Genomic DNA, 16,666 nt, shown 5'->3' on the forward strand with positions numbered 1-16,666 from the left:
TCTTCAAAGAAATAGAACAATTATTGATGAAATTCATATGGAATCACCAAAAACCCCGAATAGCCAAAGCTCTACTGAAAAAAAAAGAAGGAAATGGAGGCATCACACTCCCAGACTTCAAACTATACTACAAAGCCATAATCATCAAAACTGCATGGTATTGGAACAAGAACAGACATACAGACCAATGGAATCGAATAGAAAATCCAGAAATAAACCCACAGATTTATGGTCAACTAATCTTTGACAAAGGAGCAAAGACTATGCATTGGAGCAAAGAAAGTTTGTTCAATAAATGGTGCTGGGAAAACTGGGTTGCTACATGCAAAAGAATGAAGCTTGACCTCTACCTCACACCATACACAAAAATCAACTCAAAATGGATTAAAGAACTAGACATAAGACCTGAAACCATAAAATACATAGAAGGAAATATAGGTGAAACACTACGTGATTTGCATATCAAAGACATCTTTACAGACACATCACCCAAAGCAGTGATAGTGAAGGCAAAGATAAACAGCTGGGACTGCATCAAATTAAAGAGCTTCTGCACAGCAAAAGAGACAATAACAAAAACAAAGAGAAACCCCACCAACTGGGAGAACATTTTTGCACCCAACACTAATGATAAAGGACTGATCACAAAAATCTGCAAAGAGCTGATGAGACTCAACAACAACAAAGAAAATAACCCAGTCAAAAAATGGGCAGAAGAGCTAAAAAGAAACTTCTCTGAAGAGGAAATGCAAATGGCCAACAGACATATGAAAAAATGTTCTTTTTTTTTTTTTTTTTTTTTTTTTAAATTTTTTTTTTTATAGAGGCATGTTTTATTTATTTATTTATTTGTTTGTTTGTTTGTTTTCGTTTTATACATGCACTGGGTACAGTCAGAAGCGCGGAGGGCGAGAGAATTCACCAGAGCCAGAGCGGGGAGCAGAGCAGGCAGAAGGACCGAAGTACACTGCTGAGGGAGCAGCGGGCGGCAGGAGAGGTCTGCGCGCCATGTGGGACCCTCCTCCGGTGGCCGGGGAGCAGCCGGGGATCGAACCGGCGCCGCAGAGGCCGCGGGCAGCTTCGCAACCAGCGCTCAACCGCTGCGCCACCGGGGAGGCCCCCATATGAAAAAATGTTCAACATCACTTGTAATCAGGGAAATGCAAATCAAAACTACCATGAGATACCATCTTACAACAGTGAGAATGGCACATATTAAAAAAACTAGCAACAACAAATGTTGGCAAGGTTGTGGAGAAAAAGGAACTCTCCTGCACTGTTGGTGGGAATGCAAACTGGTCCAACCACTATGGAGAGCTGTGTGGAGATTTCTGGACCTACTAAACATAGAGCTTCCATATGATCCAGCAATTCCACTCCTAGGTATTTACCCAAAGGACACAGAAACATCAATTCCAAAGAACACCTGCACCCCTATGTTTATAGCAGCACTATTTACAATAGCTAAGCTTTGGAAACAGCCCAAATGCCCAAAAATAGATGACTGGATCAAGAAGATGTGGTACATATATACCATGGAATATTACTCAGCATTCAAAAAAGATAAACACATGCAATTTGCAGCAACATGGATGGCGCTGGAAGGGATCATGCTCAGCGAAATAAGCCAAAAAGAAAAAGAAAAATACCGGATGGTCTCACTCATAGTAGGAATCTAGAAAACTTAAATAAGGGATCAGGAAAATGAATAACTATAAGAAAGTGAAAATCAAAATCAACAAAAAACTATGAACCAGAGATACTTTTTGGGGGTGGGGGCTGGGAGGGGAGGGATTGGGGTCAGAATGGGGCATGTGCAGTTGTATGGGGGAATATAAAAATAAAATTTATTATTTAAAAAAAAAATCAAAAAAATATATAAACACAAGTTAAATAAGACAACAAAAATAACTTTAGACTCTGAAAAATATGGTGGTTATTAGAGGGAAGGCAGGAGGGAGGACAGAAGAGAGGTATGTGCCAGGTAGTAACAATGGAGCTTTGGTGGAAGGTGAGTGAAGCATGCGCACATGTTGAGATATGAGGTATAATCCCAAAATTATAGTTATGTAAATGAATGGTAAATCAACAAAATTTGAGTTAAAAAATCTAATCCTAAAGAACTCAAAGGGTGAAAGACTATACTACAAACCAGGCGAATGATAGAGAAGCCGTTAGCCTGACAAATAACACCAAAAGTCTTACATTCAGATGGTACTATTTGCCTCCGAATTGCTTCCCCTACTAGTTCCTTAAGTTTCTTCTTCAGATCTCTGCTGGTTTTCTTATAGAAATAAAGATCTTTTTCCAATTGCTGGATTTTATCTTCATATGTTTTTAAAGTTTCCATAATGCCTTCCCCATCTTGCTCTACAAAACAGAAATTTACATTTAAATGCAGTCTTAAATAAATAAATGAAAATTATGTTCTACCAGTCCCCAAATATACTTTAAAGATCGAAGGTTAATTAAACACATTTTGATTAGATTTGTTTTCAGCTAGAATTTGGTTTCTTCTTCCTGTACAATTTTTCATTGTACGATGGAGCCCTTAGTCACCTTCTCTATCCCATCTAGCTACTGACTAGCTTTATACTTAGAAGATGTTTTCTCTAAAAAGTTCATGTTTGTAACTCTATTCACCAGCTGCATTAGTATCTTCTTAAAGCTTATATCAGAAACTGGATATATGGAAAAGTACAGGTCCAAGAAGGACACAGCCCAAAAAAAAAAAAAAAAAGCCCCAAAACAAAAACCTGTCAAAAGAAGCTGGAAAGATTAAATTACCGAGGGGAAAAAAGGGTAAGAGGAAAATAGTGTAAGTAAAGTTCTAGTTTATGCTACAAAATAACTAATTAATATTTTTGAATATCTAACACTATTCCCATTTAGATATGTCCTTGAAACAACAACAAATCCAGTTTGTTGACTTTCTGGTTGATAGCGCTAAGACTTTGGGCCTCGCTGGTGGCGCAGGCGGTTGAGCACAGCACTGTGAAGCTCTCTGCAGCCTCTGCAGCACAGGCTTGATCCCGGCCAGCCAGCGAGGGCAGACCTCTTCTGTCTCGCCCGCTGCTTCCCTCAGCAGTGTATTTCGTCAGTCTGCCTGTTCAGTTCCCCGCTTTGTCTCTGGTGAATCCTCTCGCCCTCCTGTGCCTCTGGCCTGTACCCTGGTTCTTGTATAAATAAATAAATAAATAAATAAATCTTTAAAAAAAGAAAACTTAGCCTCCACCCTTTTTAAAAAAGATTTTTGTTTTGTGTAGAAGAACTGGGGTTTAGGCCAGAGGTGTGGGGGGTAAGAGGATTCACCAGAAACAGAGAGGGGAGCAGAACAGGGGATCTACTGAAATACACTGCTAAGGGGAGCAGTGGACGTGACAAGAGAAGTCTGTTCTGCCATATGTGGGTCAGCTCCCTGGCTAGGGATCAAACTCAGGCTATCCTGGTGATAGTGCTGAAACTTAACCCCTAGGCCATCAGGAGGCCCCCAGTTTATTGACCTCCTGAAAATATCATACACTTTAAAACCTACTCTTTCCTATTTGGTAAATTTATAAAATGGTCCAACGGGTTTGTGATTTTCTTGTTATAACTGGCTGTTCTGTAAAATTTTATCTAAGTATATTTGCATGTTTTAAATCTATCATCTTGTTTATAAAAATAGTTAAAATTAATGAATCATAAATGAGAATCCCCAAAAAGTATATTATATAAATCAACTTAATTTTATGTCCCATATTTAACTGAAATTAGAAAATTCATCATTAACATTTTCAGTTACAACTCTATGAAAAACACATATAGCTACAGAAATGAATAATTTTTTTAAAAAATTCTCATTTGGGTTATTGAGCTATTGTGATACAACACCAGTCACTTTCAAAAATACATTACAAATTCTATTAAAACATCAATTTACAGACTTAATGACAGACATGAGGTAAGGTAATAGATCATATTTGAATGAAATGATATGGAGGCTTGTCAAGGAAATCCTATCATCATGCAAATGGTTGCTAATTAGTTAATTATTGAATTAATTTAGAGGCAAATTGCTTCAACACTCAAATGAACACTCAAATTCATTACTAATTTTCTGCTTACTCAGGTTGCTTCTTCCAGATCCCTTTTAACTCAATTTCAGCTATACAATCCTAAGAATCAAGACTAAGCAGCATGGACTAAAGTAATACCTATATAGCCTGGCAGGGATTGTGTTGCCATAACAGCTGGTTATGTTAAGCCATAATCCCAGATCACTATTTTAACAGCTCTTTCCACACCAGAGTTCTACTGGAAACTGTTAACAGTCTATGCCCACCAATGGTAGAGTAATTTTGCCCTAACATGTAACTTTAATGAATAAAATTTATAATCAACTGAAAACTATAACTAGAAATCTGATAGCCTCGTACTTTAATTTTGTAAAGGGAAAGTAATTTAAATATCACAGTATCATAGGCTTGGGTGACAGAAGTTTTCAGCTGTATAACACAAACCACAAGTCATCCCACATTTCTACATACAAGTTTGACCAACAACAAACAGAATTGCAGCATTTCTTATATGTGTGCTGGGGACAGAGAGAAGGGATGGCATTTCAAATATGAATAGCCATACCTCAAACTCACCTATCCCAACATGTAACCAAAACATGTAAATCACCAAACCCGTGTCAATAACACTTTATTCATGTGGGCTTTTAAGTGATCAAATTTTGTCCTAGATTCCTTCTTCAATCTTCCTCCTGCACATCACCTTTACACAACTGACAAGAAGGAGCAGATACCTTTGAAATGATGTAACAATAGCTGCATTTTTTGCTCATGTTCCTTTTGCTGGAGGGTTAGTCTCCGGTCACATTGCGATTTCAGATGTTCCAGTGCAGATTCCAGCTCACGAACCATATTATTCTGTTCCAGAACCTTCATTTTAATTTCTTCATTCTGTAGTTGAAGTTTCCGTTCAGCTTCTCGCAAATTAACTACCTAAAAAAATACATTTTTTTAAAAAAGATTTATTTATTTATACAAGCACTGGGTACAGTCATAAGCGCGGGAGGGTGAGAGAATTCACCAGAGCCAGAGCGGGGAGCAGAGCAGGCAGAAGGACCGAAGTACACTGCTGAGGGGAGCAGCGGGCGGCAGAAGAGGTCTGCACGCCATGTGGGACCCTCCTCCGGTGGCCGGGGAGCAGCGGGGAATCGAACCGGCGCTGCAGAGGCTGCGGGCAGCTTCGCAACCCAGCGCTCAACCTGAGCCACCGGGGAGGCCCTAAAAAATATATTTTTTGACCTTTAAGTGTGTCTTACCCTAATAATCTACTTCCCTTAGGTTACATAAGATGAACTTCCTGAATCCTCATGGTATATAACTAGGCAAATACCCACAAATCTAAACAGCCTTTGGAATTTGTTGAGATTCTGAATTGCTAGTAATTTCATTTAAAATATAATATTGCTATGATAATTACCTCTTCATCATTTCTTAGACATGATCTCAGTTGCTTACACTTATAATTCTTTATTTCTCTGGTCTAAAAAAGATATAAAGAAGCTGAAGACTTGTAAAATATTGATAATTCCCAGTTTATCTCCAAAATCGATGTTATAAAGTGACATTTTTTTTAAACTATAGAGTTCAGTTTCAAATCATACATTCAGTCCATGGATTCTTCTCTGCACTAATATGAAATAAAAATAATTCAGACAATGTCTGTATTACAGAATTTAATGATGTAATTACCTTGTCTCCAGAAAAACTCAATTCAATAACAGGATCTAAGGATCAGAAAATCCACTGAGCTTGGCCTGGGTGCTTGGGTTGAGGCCCTTGTTCTAAGAGGACCACAAAAGAGTTCTCTATATCAAAGCCTCAGACAGTTCTCTACAATTTTCTGCCTTCCACATATCCAGTGATAGAATGTACTCATCAATAACAGTAGTTTACTAATGATAGTAATTACTCAAGAGGATAATGTGTATAACATTTTCAATCTTTATTTCACTTGTCTAATAGAATTAGAAATTTATTTTAAAATTTCAGTTTTATTTTTCACTGTCAGATATCCTCTTAAATATATTTCACAGAGAAGAAAGTTATCTACTTGCTTTAAACTTCACAATCTAGATCTTAAGACATTAGAAAAGATATTAGGGGGTCTCCCTGGTGGCACAGCGGGTTGAGCGCCGCTGTGAAGATGTCCGCAGCCTCTGCAGCATGGATTCGATTCTCTGCAGTGCAGGTTCAATTCCCAGCCTGCTGGCCAGAGAGAAACCCACATGATGCAGCAGACCTCTCCTGTCTTGCCCGCTGCTCCCCTCAGCAGTGTCTTAGGTCCGTCTGCCTGTTCTGCTCCCTGGTCTGTCTCTGGTGAATTCTCTCACCCTCCTGCGCCTCTGACCTATACCCCAGTTCTTGAAAAAATAAATAAATCTTTCAAAAAAAAATCAATATTTTAAAAATAAAAGAAAAAAAGAGAGGGAAGTTGAAACGTCTCTGAATTAGTAAATTGTGATATCTGTATAAAATGAAATATTTTAATTGCTATTCAGCATATTTGAGTTAATGCTAAAATCTAGAACTATCTTTGACACTGGTGAATCACTGCATCTCAATTTTAATTTGAAGGTTATAATAAGAAAGTACAGGTTCCCCTAGCCTAGGGCAGTGAAGGAGAGGAAATCCAATCTTAGAGAGACCTGGATTATTTTATAAATGCTGAGTAACAACATCCAAATCTAGAAAACCAAGAAATACTGACAGAGGAATATAACTTAAATTCTTAAGCTTTTAAAACTATTTCAAAGAGCTCTTTTTGAAAGGCCCTTCTTTTAAAAGGCCCTTCGACTTCCAGAACCCCACAAAGTTAGGCCTATGTGTTTGGATAATCACTAAGCATCAGATGACATTCAGTACTGTAAAAAGATTCCTGCTTAATTCTGTAGTTATTACCATCAAATCTTTAGGCCTTAGGTCTTTTCATTTCTTAAAAAATTCCAAATAGGGGCCTCCCTGGTGGCACAAGGGGTTAAGCATCAGTACTACGAAGCTATCTGTAGCCACTGCAGCACGAGTTCGACGCCTGGCCAGGGAGGTGACCCACATGGCACAGTGGACCTCTCCTGTCTTGCCCGCTGCTCCCCTCAGCAGTGTATCTCAGTAGATCCGCCTGTTCTGCTCCCCACTGTCTCTGGTGAATCCTCTCACCTCTCACACCTCTGACCTGTACCCCAGTTCTTGTATGCATAAATAAATAAATCTTAAAAAGAATTCCAAATAAATGCGCATGTAAGCAATTTAATCCCTTCTTTATAAGAAAATATAATCTTATTTCTCAAAAACAAACCTTATTGAAATATCTAAAAAGAATAGCTCTAATCTCAACAGGACTCAGGCAAGTGAGTTTTTCCAAGATATTTGCTTCACTATGAGAGAGGTTTTGTAATGAAACTCTAAGTGAGCGCTGGCGACTGTTGATACTTTCATTTTTGTATTCAATTGCAGCTTCCAAAGCTTCAATTCCTTCTTCAAGTTGGAAAAGAACATGTTCTTCCTAGAAATAATATAATTGAAATCAAGCATTTTAAATGAAATAGTATAACTTGAACTTTATCACATATTAAGATCTCAATATGCTATTTCAATCTGATGGACATTATTCCTCTAAATTTTAAGAAAACATTTGAATGCTTGCCTCGCTACTACACAAAGCACATATACATACACACACACACATTAAAAAAGCATATATAGCTATTGAATCCTTGCAATAAACCTTATGTAATAAGTAAAAAGGAAGAGCAGCAGCTCAGTTGCATGTGAAATGTCCCAAGGTCATACGGCAAATGCTGACTATTAATGAATATGCTTGGATAAAGTCTCAGCCCGCAGGATTGGCAGTAGTGTCCATTGTTGCTACAGATATGCAGTGAAGCATATCTTCAGGTCTGAACATCCCCTAGTGTCCCTTCAAGGGTCTATCAAAAGCAATATATTGCTAGGAGGGAAGGAAGAAATAGATTTTGGGTAAGTTATTAAGAACTGGTAACTCAAGGAGAGTCTATGGAAAAAGCAAAGTATGGCATAAAAACATAGTAAGGATTTCTCTTTGTTTTGGTTATTGTCTCTTTTGCTGTGCAGAAGCTCTTTAATTTAATGTAGTCCCAGCTGTTTATCTTTGCCTTCACTATCACTGCTTTGGGCGATGTGTCTGTAAAGATGTCTTTGAGGTGCATGTCATGTAGTGTTTCACCTGTATTTCCTTCTATATATTTTATGGTTTCTTTAATCCATTTTGAGTTGGTTTTTGTGCATGGGGTGAGGTAGTAGTCAAGTTTCATTCTTTTGCATGTAGCGACCCAGTGACTGGGAGAAAATTTTTGCACGCAACACTAATGATAAAGGACTGATCACAAAAATCTACAGAGCTGACGAGACTCAACAAAAACAAAGAAAATAATCCAGTCAAAAAATGGGCAGAAGAGCTAAAAAGAAACTTCTCCAAAGAGGAAATACAAATGGCCAACAGGCATATGAAAAAATGTTCAACATCACTTGTAATCAGGGAAATGCAAATCAAAACTACAATGAGATACCATCTCACACCAGTGAGAATGCCACATATTAAAAAACTAGCAACACAAATGTTGGCAAGGATGTGGGGAAAAAGGAACACTCCTGCATTACTGGTGGGAGTGCAAACTGGTCCAACCACTATGCAAAGCTGTGTGGAGATTTCTTGACCTACTAAACATAGAGCTTCCATATGATCCAGCAATTCCACTCCTAGGTATTTACCCAAAGGACAATAGCTAAGCTTTGGAAACAACCCAAATGCCCAAAAATAGATGACTGGATCAAGAAGATGTGGTACATATATACCATGGAATATTACTCAGCATTCAAAAAAGATAACACATGCAATTTTCAGCAACATGGATGGAGCTGTAAGGGATCATGCTCAGCAAAATAAGCCAGAAAGAAAAAGAAAAATACCGGATGGTCTCACTCATAGCAGGAATCTAGAAAACCTAAATAAGGGACCAGGAAAAATAGCTATAAGAAAGAAAAAATCAAAATCAACAAACAACTATGAACTAGAGACACACTATGGGGGGGGGAAGGAGGGATTGGGGTCAAAATAAGGGGGTTGCAATTATATGGGGAATATAAAAATAAAATTTAAAAAACAAAAGAAAAAAAAAAACATAGTAAGGATTTAAGAACATGACACATTTCAGGGCCTCCCCGGTGGCGCAGCGGTTGAGCGCTGGGTTGCGAAGCTGCCCGCGGCCTCTGCGGCGCCGGTTCGATCCCCGGCTGCTCCCCGGCCACCGGAGGAGGGTCCCACATGGCGCGCAGACCTCTCCTGCTGCCCGCTGCTTCCCTCAGCAGTGTACTTCGGTCCTTCTGCCTGCTCTGCACCCCGCTCTGGCTCTGGTGAATTCTCTCACCCTCCCACGCTTCTGACTGTACCCAGTGCATGTATAAACAAAACAAACAAATAAATAAATAAAACATGCCTCTATTAAAAAAAAAAAAAAGAACATGACACATTTCATAAGGTTCCTATTAAATGTCATTAGAGGGAAATTATAGACATTAACAATGGTGACAGCATAACATTTTTTTCATATGCCAGATTTCCTTTGTAGAAAAAAAAATCTGATGAAATCCATGTTTGAAAACCTAGCAGTTCTTTGAACTGAGTGACATGTCATTTGTAGATGTAGGGGGAATCTGAAGCTCTGGTAAGAAATTATTTCAGACTTACTGAGACTGGGACATATATTCCTGTATACCTGCACATGTAGTGGTGGTTATCTCAACTTTAAAATCCTTGAGGGCAGTGTCTTGCTATATTCATATTCTACTGCCTAGCACAGTATGCCTAGCACAGTATTCTACTGCCTAGCACAGTTTAAACTGAGTGTCTGCTGAATGAGTTAATGAAGAAGGGAAAAAAATATTTTCAAATGTCTTAGTTACATGACCCAAGTGTTTCTCTCCACTCTTTCCCCCAGAATTTCAAAGGAAGATAATTATCAATATTTATGATCTACCTGAAGAATAGTTAGGGTGACTTCCAGAAATTCTTTTCTGAAATTCAGGGAATAGGTATGTAATAACTTGTTCTAGTGGGAGGCTGAACAATTGCTTTGATAATCACTCCAAAAGGAAGAAAATGTTTACCTTTTAAAGGAAAACAAATTTAAATCCTGAAAATGGTACTTAGGTAAATGAAAAAGAGAAAACAGAAAATAGTTATGCAAAGTACATATTTGACTTCTGAATGCTCACTGTGATCATACTTTTCTAAGAACAAATATGGAAACAGCCTTTATACATTCTAAACAAGACTCAGGCATATGAGTTTTTCCAAGATACTTGCTTTGCTATGTGAGAGGTTTTGGAAAGAAGCTCTAAATGAGCGCTGGCAACAGTTGATACTTTGGTATGTTGACTAGGAACAATTTGGTACAAATTTAGTTTCACTAAGATAATAAAAGGTAATATGACCCCAGAACCCTGAGGTTAGCCAGCTCTAGTGGGGCTTCCGTGCATAAAATGTTTATGGTCCCCTCTAACAGCGGTAGATGTAGGTTGACAAGATAAGAGGCGTGGGAAGTTGTCTCAGAAGGAAAATTTTCCGCAACTCAAACCCTCCCAAAAGTTTGACTGTGCTTTATCATAGAGCCCTGCTTTTCAAACTTTAGTGTGCTCCTTGGGGCATGTTTCTAATTCAGCTGGTCTGGGAGGGCTGGAAGCTCTATAGTTCTAACAAGCTCCCAGGTGATGCTGATGGTAGCTAAGGCAATACTCTCCAAACATTTTAGAATATACATCCCAATTAGTACAAAAACTAAACTAACAAAGACTTTTGAGCAAGCACCACATACATGTATATTTTTCAATAAGCTGCCTACATTGCTAATCTTAAAACATGAAAATAAAAATTAAAAAAAAGACAAACACAGATATTATAATACTTATATTTACTTTCCATATTTCACTTGCTGGGCAACTGTTCATCATTATTAGTAAAATAGATTTAAAGTTATATTTTTGTTTAGTTTCTTTATTTTATGCAAAAGAGGGAGGTGACTTGCATAGTATTAAATTGCTGGCTAACAACTCTGTAGACACCTTCAGAGTTTAGCTTTATAATAAAACTGTTTGAATAATTAGACCTTTACATTCCTGAAGATAAAATAAACATGTAATCTTTTATTTCGCTCAGTGAAATTGTTCAGAAGATCAAAGGTGGTAAAAACAATGTAAAATCTAACATTTTATTACTGATGTTGTACACTGTTTTACTTAACATTTTGAGGAGTAACTGCTCTGACTACAACTCAAGAGAACACTTTTTTGTTGCTAATGTAATCAGTTTTTGTAATGGCGTCAGCAAATAAGGGATGCTTATTATTCAAAAAAAAATAAATTGCTGGCTAAAAAAAACCCCCATAAAATAAAAAAAATAAACTGCTGGGTAATTCTGTACTAGTATAGTGATCCAAAATCTTTCATTTCCCATGAAATAATACAATTAGCAAAAATATTTAATTTTTGATGGAAAAGAGAAAATAATTCCTACCAAGTTTAAAGTCTTCAAAATTGCAACCCATTCCACCTAGATTTTATCTGTGTCTTGTAATCACATCAGGATCTGGTGTTCCTCATGATTTGCTATTGACAAGTAATATTAATCTTGGCTTGAAAACAGGTGAGAGAAGAACCCACTTTGGAGCTACACTAAGAAGAACCACTGTATGGTGAAGGATAGAATTAGACTTTTAGTGTTGAAGGTAATGTGGCATACATACATGTGTTGACTTTTAGTGCTGCACACCTGAAACTTAAATGATGTTATAATTTAAAAAAAAGACTCACCATAATACAGAAGAAGGCTGCAGAGAAGCTCACAACTAAATGGATCTCCACCAATTGTAGAAGGCTCGTCGTTCCCTCAAACCAATCCATAGTGGATGCTAAATAGGTATCATGCAGGGTGCTATATTTTCACTACTAAACCCTAAGTAATGCTATGTGAAACAGAATGCTATGTGAAATAGAAACTTAAATGTTTCTTGATGATAATGGACCCTCTGCCCTTCTGAAAACATAGTATGACCATTTCCATCTTTATTCTTTAAGTGTTCTATCTAAAATAGCCTTCTTACACTGATCAATATATTATGTTTTTCATAATCCATCTTAAGGATTCCAATCCATAAAGGATTCTTCCAAATAATCACTGCATTGCTTTGCATAAAATAATGTAATAAGTATAGTTTTATTCATTATCTGAAATATTTGTAAAATTAATGTTTTGTGTTCTTCAGAATATAATGGTTTTTTATATTTCTCTTTTACCCCCAGATAAACTATGAGTTTTGTAAGTGAACAATGCTTTCTACTTTTTTGTTTCTTTCACAGAAACAGTCCTGGGCAGGCAAAAACCCCTTAAATACATACATGTTATGCTGTATTTTAGGCTCTTATACCTTCAAACCTATAAGCTTAGAATTCAATTTAACAGCCTGGTTCTGTGATCCTTTGCACAGTTACCACATTATAAAACAAGGCAATAGAAGCTTACAGTGTCATACAGCCCCAATCAAGTTAATCTTCAATTCTTTTCATCAACTCAATGAGCAATAGACTAATTTCATGAAATTATTCTTCTTGTTCCTTCTTAGCCCAATCCCTTTATCCTCCTCTCATACTTGCTCCAATCTAAAACACCACAAATTAAACTAAGTGCATGACTTCCAGCAACTCATTTCCTCTTAGCAATTTTTCCATGCTTTGGTAATGACAGGACATCAAGAATGAATACTTGCAGGTAAATGTCAGGGTCAGAAATTCATCTTTTATAAAGTAAGGTATAGGTGTCATTGCCAACTGAAGTAAAATTTTGAAAAAAGACATTATCTAGGACAATTTGATGGCTAGTAAATGAAACCTCTCTTACACAGTTAAAAAATAAATAGATGTGAGAGGAACCATATACTCCCCTAAATGAAAACTCTTAGAGGTATTTTTATTGGGATTTTAATTTTATGCATCCCTTTGGCTTTCTTTCGAGATTCCATGAAATTGTGAACCCTATCGCCCTAGACATCCACTGTATATAATTAAATACCTAGTATCATTCAAGAAAAATGTATTGAGGAAAGGTAGCCTGTGGGAAGAACTGAAGAGAGACTCTCAAATCATTTTTAGTTTCTGTGATTTCAGATGAGAAACCCGAGATGAGAAAGGTCATACTTAAGGCAAGTGTTAAGTCTCCCAGTCTCACGGACCTCAAGTGAGACCATGACAGGATCTAGTCAAGCATGGCTTATGACGCCTAAAAGGCGCCAGATAAACTCATTACGTTCTGATGAACTCTCAAGGAAACAAAGTTTACCAGATTTATCATTTTTATGTTTAGGTGAAAAAGGTGGAGGTATCATCCAAGTGATTCATCATACAGCACTTCCAGTTCCAAAGAATACTGACTTACTTCAGGTGATAACATGCTACCATTTTTAAGTTTCTCATCCACACAGTTTCTTTGTCTCTGTAGCTGGTCCTTTTCTTTCTGGAGAGCTTGAACTTGTGCTGAAATCTTTATTTTCTCCTCAGCTGTGCTGTTTTGAAGCTGTACATTCTTTTCAGATAATTCTTTGTCCAGCAAGCTCAGGCGAGTTGATATTTTCAAACTATCTGTGTTTAAGACCTACAAAGATACAACCAACCAGATAACCCAAAACAATCAGAAACCCATCTGCATGTGAACTAAGAAAAACAGAGAAAATTAGTAAGTGGATATATGTTTCTAATCTTATTCTATCAGAAAATAAGGCCAGTTAGTTTTATGGAGATTTTCATTATGATTTAAGATAATTAAAAAAATTTTTTTCATCAATTATCTGTATATACTGCCATAAGGTTTATAATTTTAAAAAAAGCAGCCCCTACCCCCACTCTTTCACCTGAGTCCTGCTTCCCAGTAACAACCATCTTCAACCCTGCTAGCTATTTCTCGAGTACTTAAGTCTACATTTCAAAATAACTATCAATTTCTGATATTGTCTACTGACTATTATTGGAAGATAAGCCATCTTCTGTCTCCTCTTTTTCTACTTTCTCAATATATATTACAGTTTTTCATTAAATTGATATTTAGTTTACATGACTATAAACTGACACTATTATTCATAGCTACACTATCTAGTATAAGATGATCATGGTTCCATCTGATACTTTCATACTATATGCCCTCATTTTTGTGAAACATATCCTCTAGTATTTTTCTCAGATAAGCTAGTTGGGAGATTCAATTCTTTTACCTGAAAATGCCTAGTCTCTCTTCACATCTGGTTGAGAGTTTGGGTGAAAAGAGAATTCTTGTTGGGAAATAATTTTCCTTAAGGTTATGAAAACTGTTTCAGTTCTTTTTTTTTTTTTTTTCCTGTTTCAGGTCTTTAAGCTTCTAATAAAGAAGGCTGAAAAGTCCAATGCCATTCTCATTCTTGATATTTACAAGGGACTATTCTTTCTATCTGGAAGCTTTTCAGGATATTTCTTTTTCTGCAGTAACATAGTGTGAGCACTCATGTTGCTGGTCCCTCAATGAGCTATTTTAATCCAGATTCTCATTGTCTCCAGTGTTGGGAAAATTTTTTGTATAATGTCTTTGATGATCTCCTTCCTTCCATTTTTCTCTATTGCAGCTTTCTGAAACTCCCATTACTTGAATTTTAAGGATTTAACTGCCAATTAAATTTTTTTATCCTGTTTTCTATTTAGCTTTCACTTTCAAGGATATTTCCTCAATAGGATGATTCTCCCACCTATTTCATTTTAAGAGTTCTTTCATGTTTTTAATAGCCTACAGCTTTTGTTCTACAGATAGAACTATATTGTCCTATCTTTTACCATTAAGGTTATTTTGAGCATTTTATATCCAGTTCCTTGCTGTATCTTATATTTCTCAAAGTTCCTCTTTCCCTTTTGTTCTGTTTCCTTTCATGTCAGTAGTATTGTGATACATTCATCACACTTATGACTTAAAAATCACATATTAAAAAAAGATAATTATTTCCCAATATATCTAAATCAAACTATCATGCTGTATACCTTAAACTTTTACACAATAGTGGATGTCAACTATTTCTCAATTAAGCTGGGGGAAAAAAGGGGGGGAAGCTGTGTGGTGGGTATGATTTGTCACTATAGGATATATTTGGGATCTGGCCATTCAGTTGGGATTACCAAAATGTAATGTTTCTACTATTTTTTCTCTTCAGGAATTTTTCCAGCAAACCTGCCTGCCTCCTGCTGGGAAGTATAAATCTGACTGCCAGCATCTGGGATCCAAATAGGAAATGGTTGTGTTAGGGCTCATATGTAGAGAGTATCATTTATTACCTGTTTTGAGTTCTCTGACCCTCTGCTTTCTGGTTCAATCTTCAGAAAATAAACCATCTAGTTCCAAGTCAGAAAAGGATGGTTTCCTATTTATGCCCCATTGTCATCCTTATGACTCACTCCTATCTTATGAAGATCTTGGGCCCTTCATTTCTGAGTCCTTTTCATGTTCTATGTGAATTATATCTCAAAAAGCTGTTATTTTTTTCTTTTTTTAAAGATTTATTTATTTATGCACACAAGAAGTGGGGTACAGGCCAGAGGAGTGGGGAGGTGAGAGGATTCACCAGAGACAGAGTGGGAAATAGAACAGGCAGATTGACTGAAATACACTGCTGAGGGGAACAGCGGGCGGGTCAGGAGAGATCTGCTGCGCCATGTGGGATCGAACTTGTGCTGCAGTGGCTGCAGATAGCTTCACAGGTTGCATCGTAACCCCTTGCGCCACCAGGGAGGCCCCAGAAAGCTGTTATTTTTTTAAAAAGTTAAATTCTTGGCTTTCATTGGTATCTCTCTCTCTAGGCACTTGGATAAGAGCGTTTGCTCTCCTACTAAGTCAGTAACCACTCATCTATTTGCTTTCCAGTGTGCAAACATTTTTTTGGTAACCTTTTGTCTTCTGTAGCCTCTGCTGCTGTTTCATCCCCTTTCTAGTTTTTCAGTAATAGCTTTATTGAGATATAATTCACATGCAAAACTATTTGCCTATTTAAAATGAATAATTTGGTGGGTTCCAGTGTATTCAGAGTTGTGCAACTATCAGCACAATCAATTTTAGAACATTTTCATAACCCCAGAAAATGAAACCCCTTATCCACTACCATTTCTTCCCCCAAATTCCATCCTTCCCTAAGTAGTCACTATTCTATTTTCCATCTCTATGGGGTTGCCCATCCTGGACATTGAATCATAGAATCGAATCATGTAATGTATGGTCTTACATAATTGGCTGCTTTGATTTAACATGTTTTCAGCCTTCATTCATGTGGTAGTAGATATCAATACTTTATTCCTTTCTGTTTTGGAATAATATTCCATTGTATGGATATACCAATTGTGTTTATCCACCAGTTGATATACATTTGTGTTTTCTTTTTTTGGCTATTATGAATAATGTTATGAACACTCATGTACAAGTTTTGTGTGGACATACGTTTTTCACATATACCTAGACATGGAATTGCTGGGTCAAATAGTAATCCAATGCTGAAATTTTTGATGACCTCCAAAACAACTACACC

At 37.0% G+C, this 16,666-nt stretch overlaps 1 protein-coding gene and 1 long non-coding RNA gene across 11 annotated transcripts in view; one reads left to right on the forward strand and one right to left on the reverse strand.

Annotated features, from left to right (window-relative positions):
- LOC119232721 (uncharacterized) overlaps nucleotides 1-15,574 on the forward strand; it is a 34,666-nt gene extending 19,092 nt beyond the window's left edge. For 5 of the 7 annotated variants that reach the window (XR_005122185.2, XR_008549716.1, XR_008549712.1 and 2 more), the window contains 4 exons: nucleotides 11,731-11,812; nucleotides 13,444-13,520; nucleotides 13,638-13,812; nucleotides 15,305-15,521. This is a non-coding gene — a long non-coding RNA (uncharacterized LOC119232721). Of the gene's footprint in view, nucleotides 1-11,730; nucleotides 11,813-13,443; nucleotides 13,521-13,637; nucleotides 13,813-15,304 lie in introns of all 7 variants that reach the window. The other 2 variants (XR_008549713.1, XR_005122184.2) reach the window with 2 other exon arrangements.
- Nucleotides 1-16,666, reverse strand: part of KIF27 (kinesin family member 27) — an 81,184-nt gene that overhangs the window by 8,316 nt on the left and 56,202 nt on the right. For all 4 annotated transcript variants that reach the window (XM_054689535.1, XM_054689534.1, XM_037494912.2 and 1 more), the window contains 4 exons: nucleotides 13,516-13,731; nucleotides 7,351-7,557; nucleotides 4,793-4,991; nucleotides 2,206-2,370 (listed from right to left, as the gene is read on the reverse strand). In XM_054689535.1, coding sequence (XP_054545510.1) covers nucleotides 2,206-2,370; nucleotides 4,793-4,991; nucleotides 7,351-7,557; nucleotides 13,516-13,731 — 787 coding nt within the window. The remainder of the gene's footprint in view (nucleotides 1-2,205; nucleotides 2,371-4,792; nucleotides 4,992-7,350; nucleotides 7,558-13,515; nucleotides 13,732-16,666) is intronic.

This window comes from Talpa occidentalis, unplaced genomic scaffold (assembly GCF_014898055.3).
Source record: "Talpa occidentalis isolate TD23 unplaced genomic scaffold, MPIMG_talOcc4v2.1 talOcc4.7, whole genome shotgun sequence".
Taxonomy (NCBI): domain Eukaryota; kingdom Metazoa; phylum Chordata; class Mammalia; order Eulipotyphla; family Talpidae; genus Talpa; species Talpa occidentalis.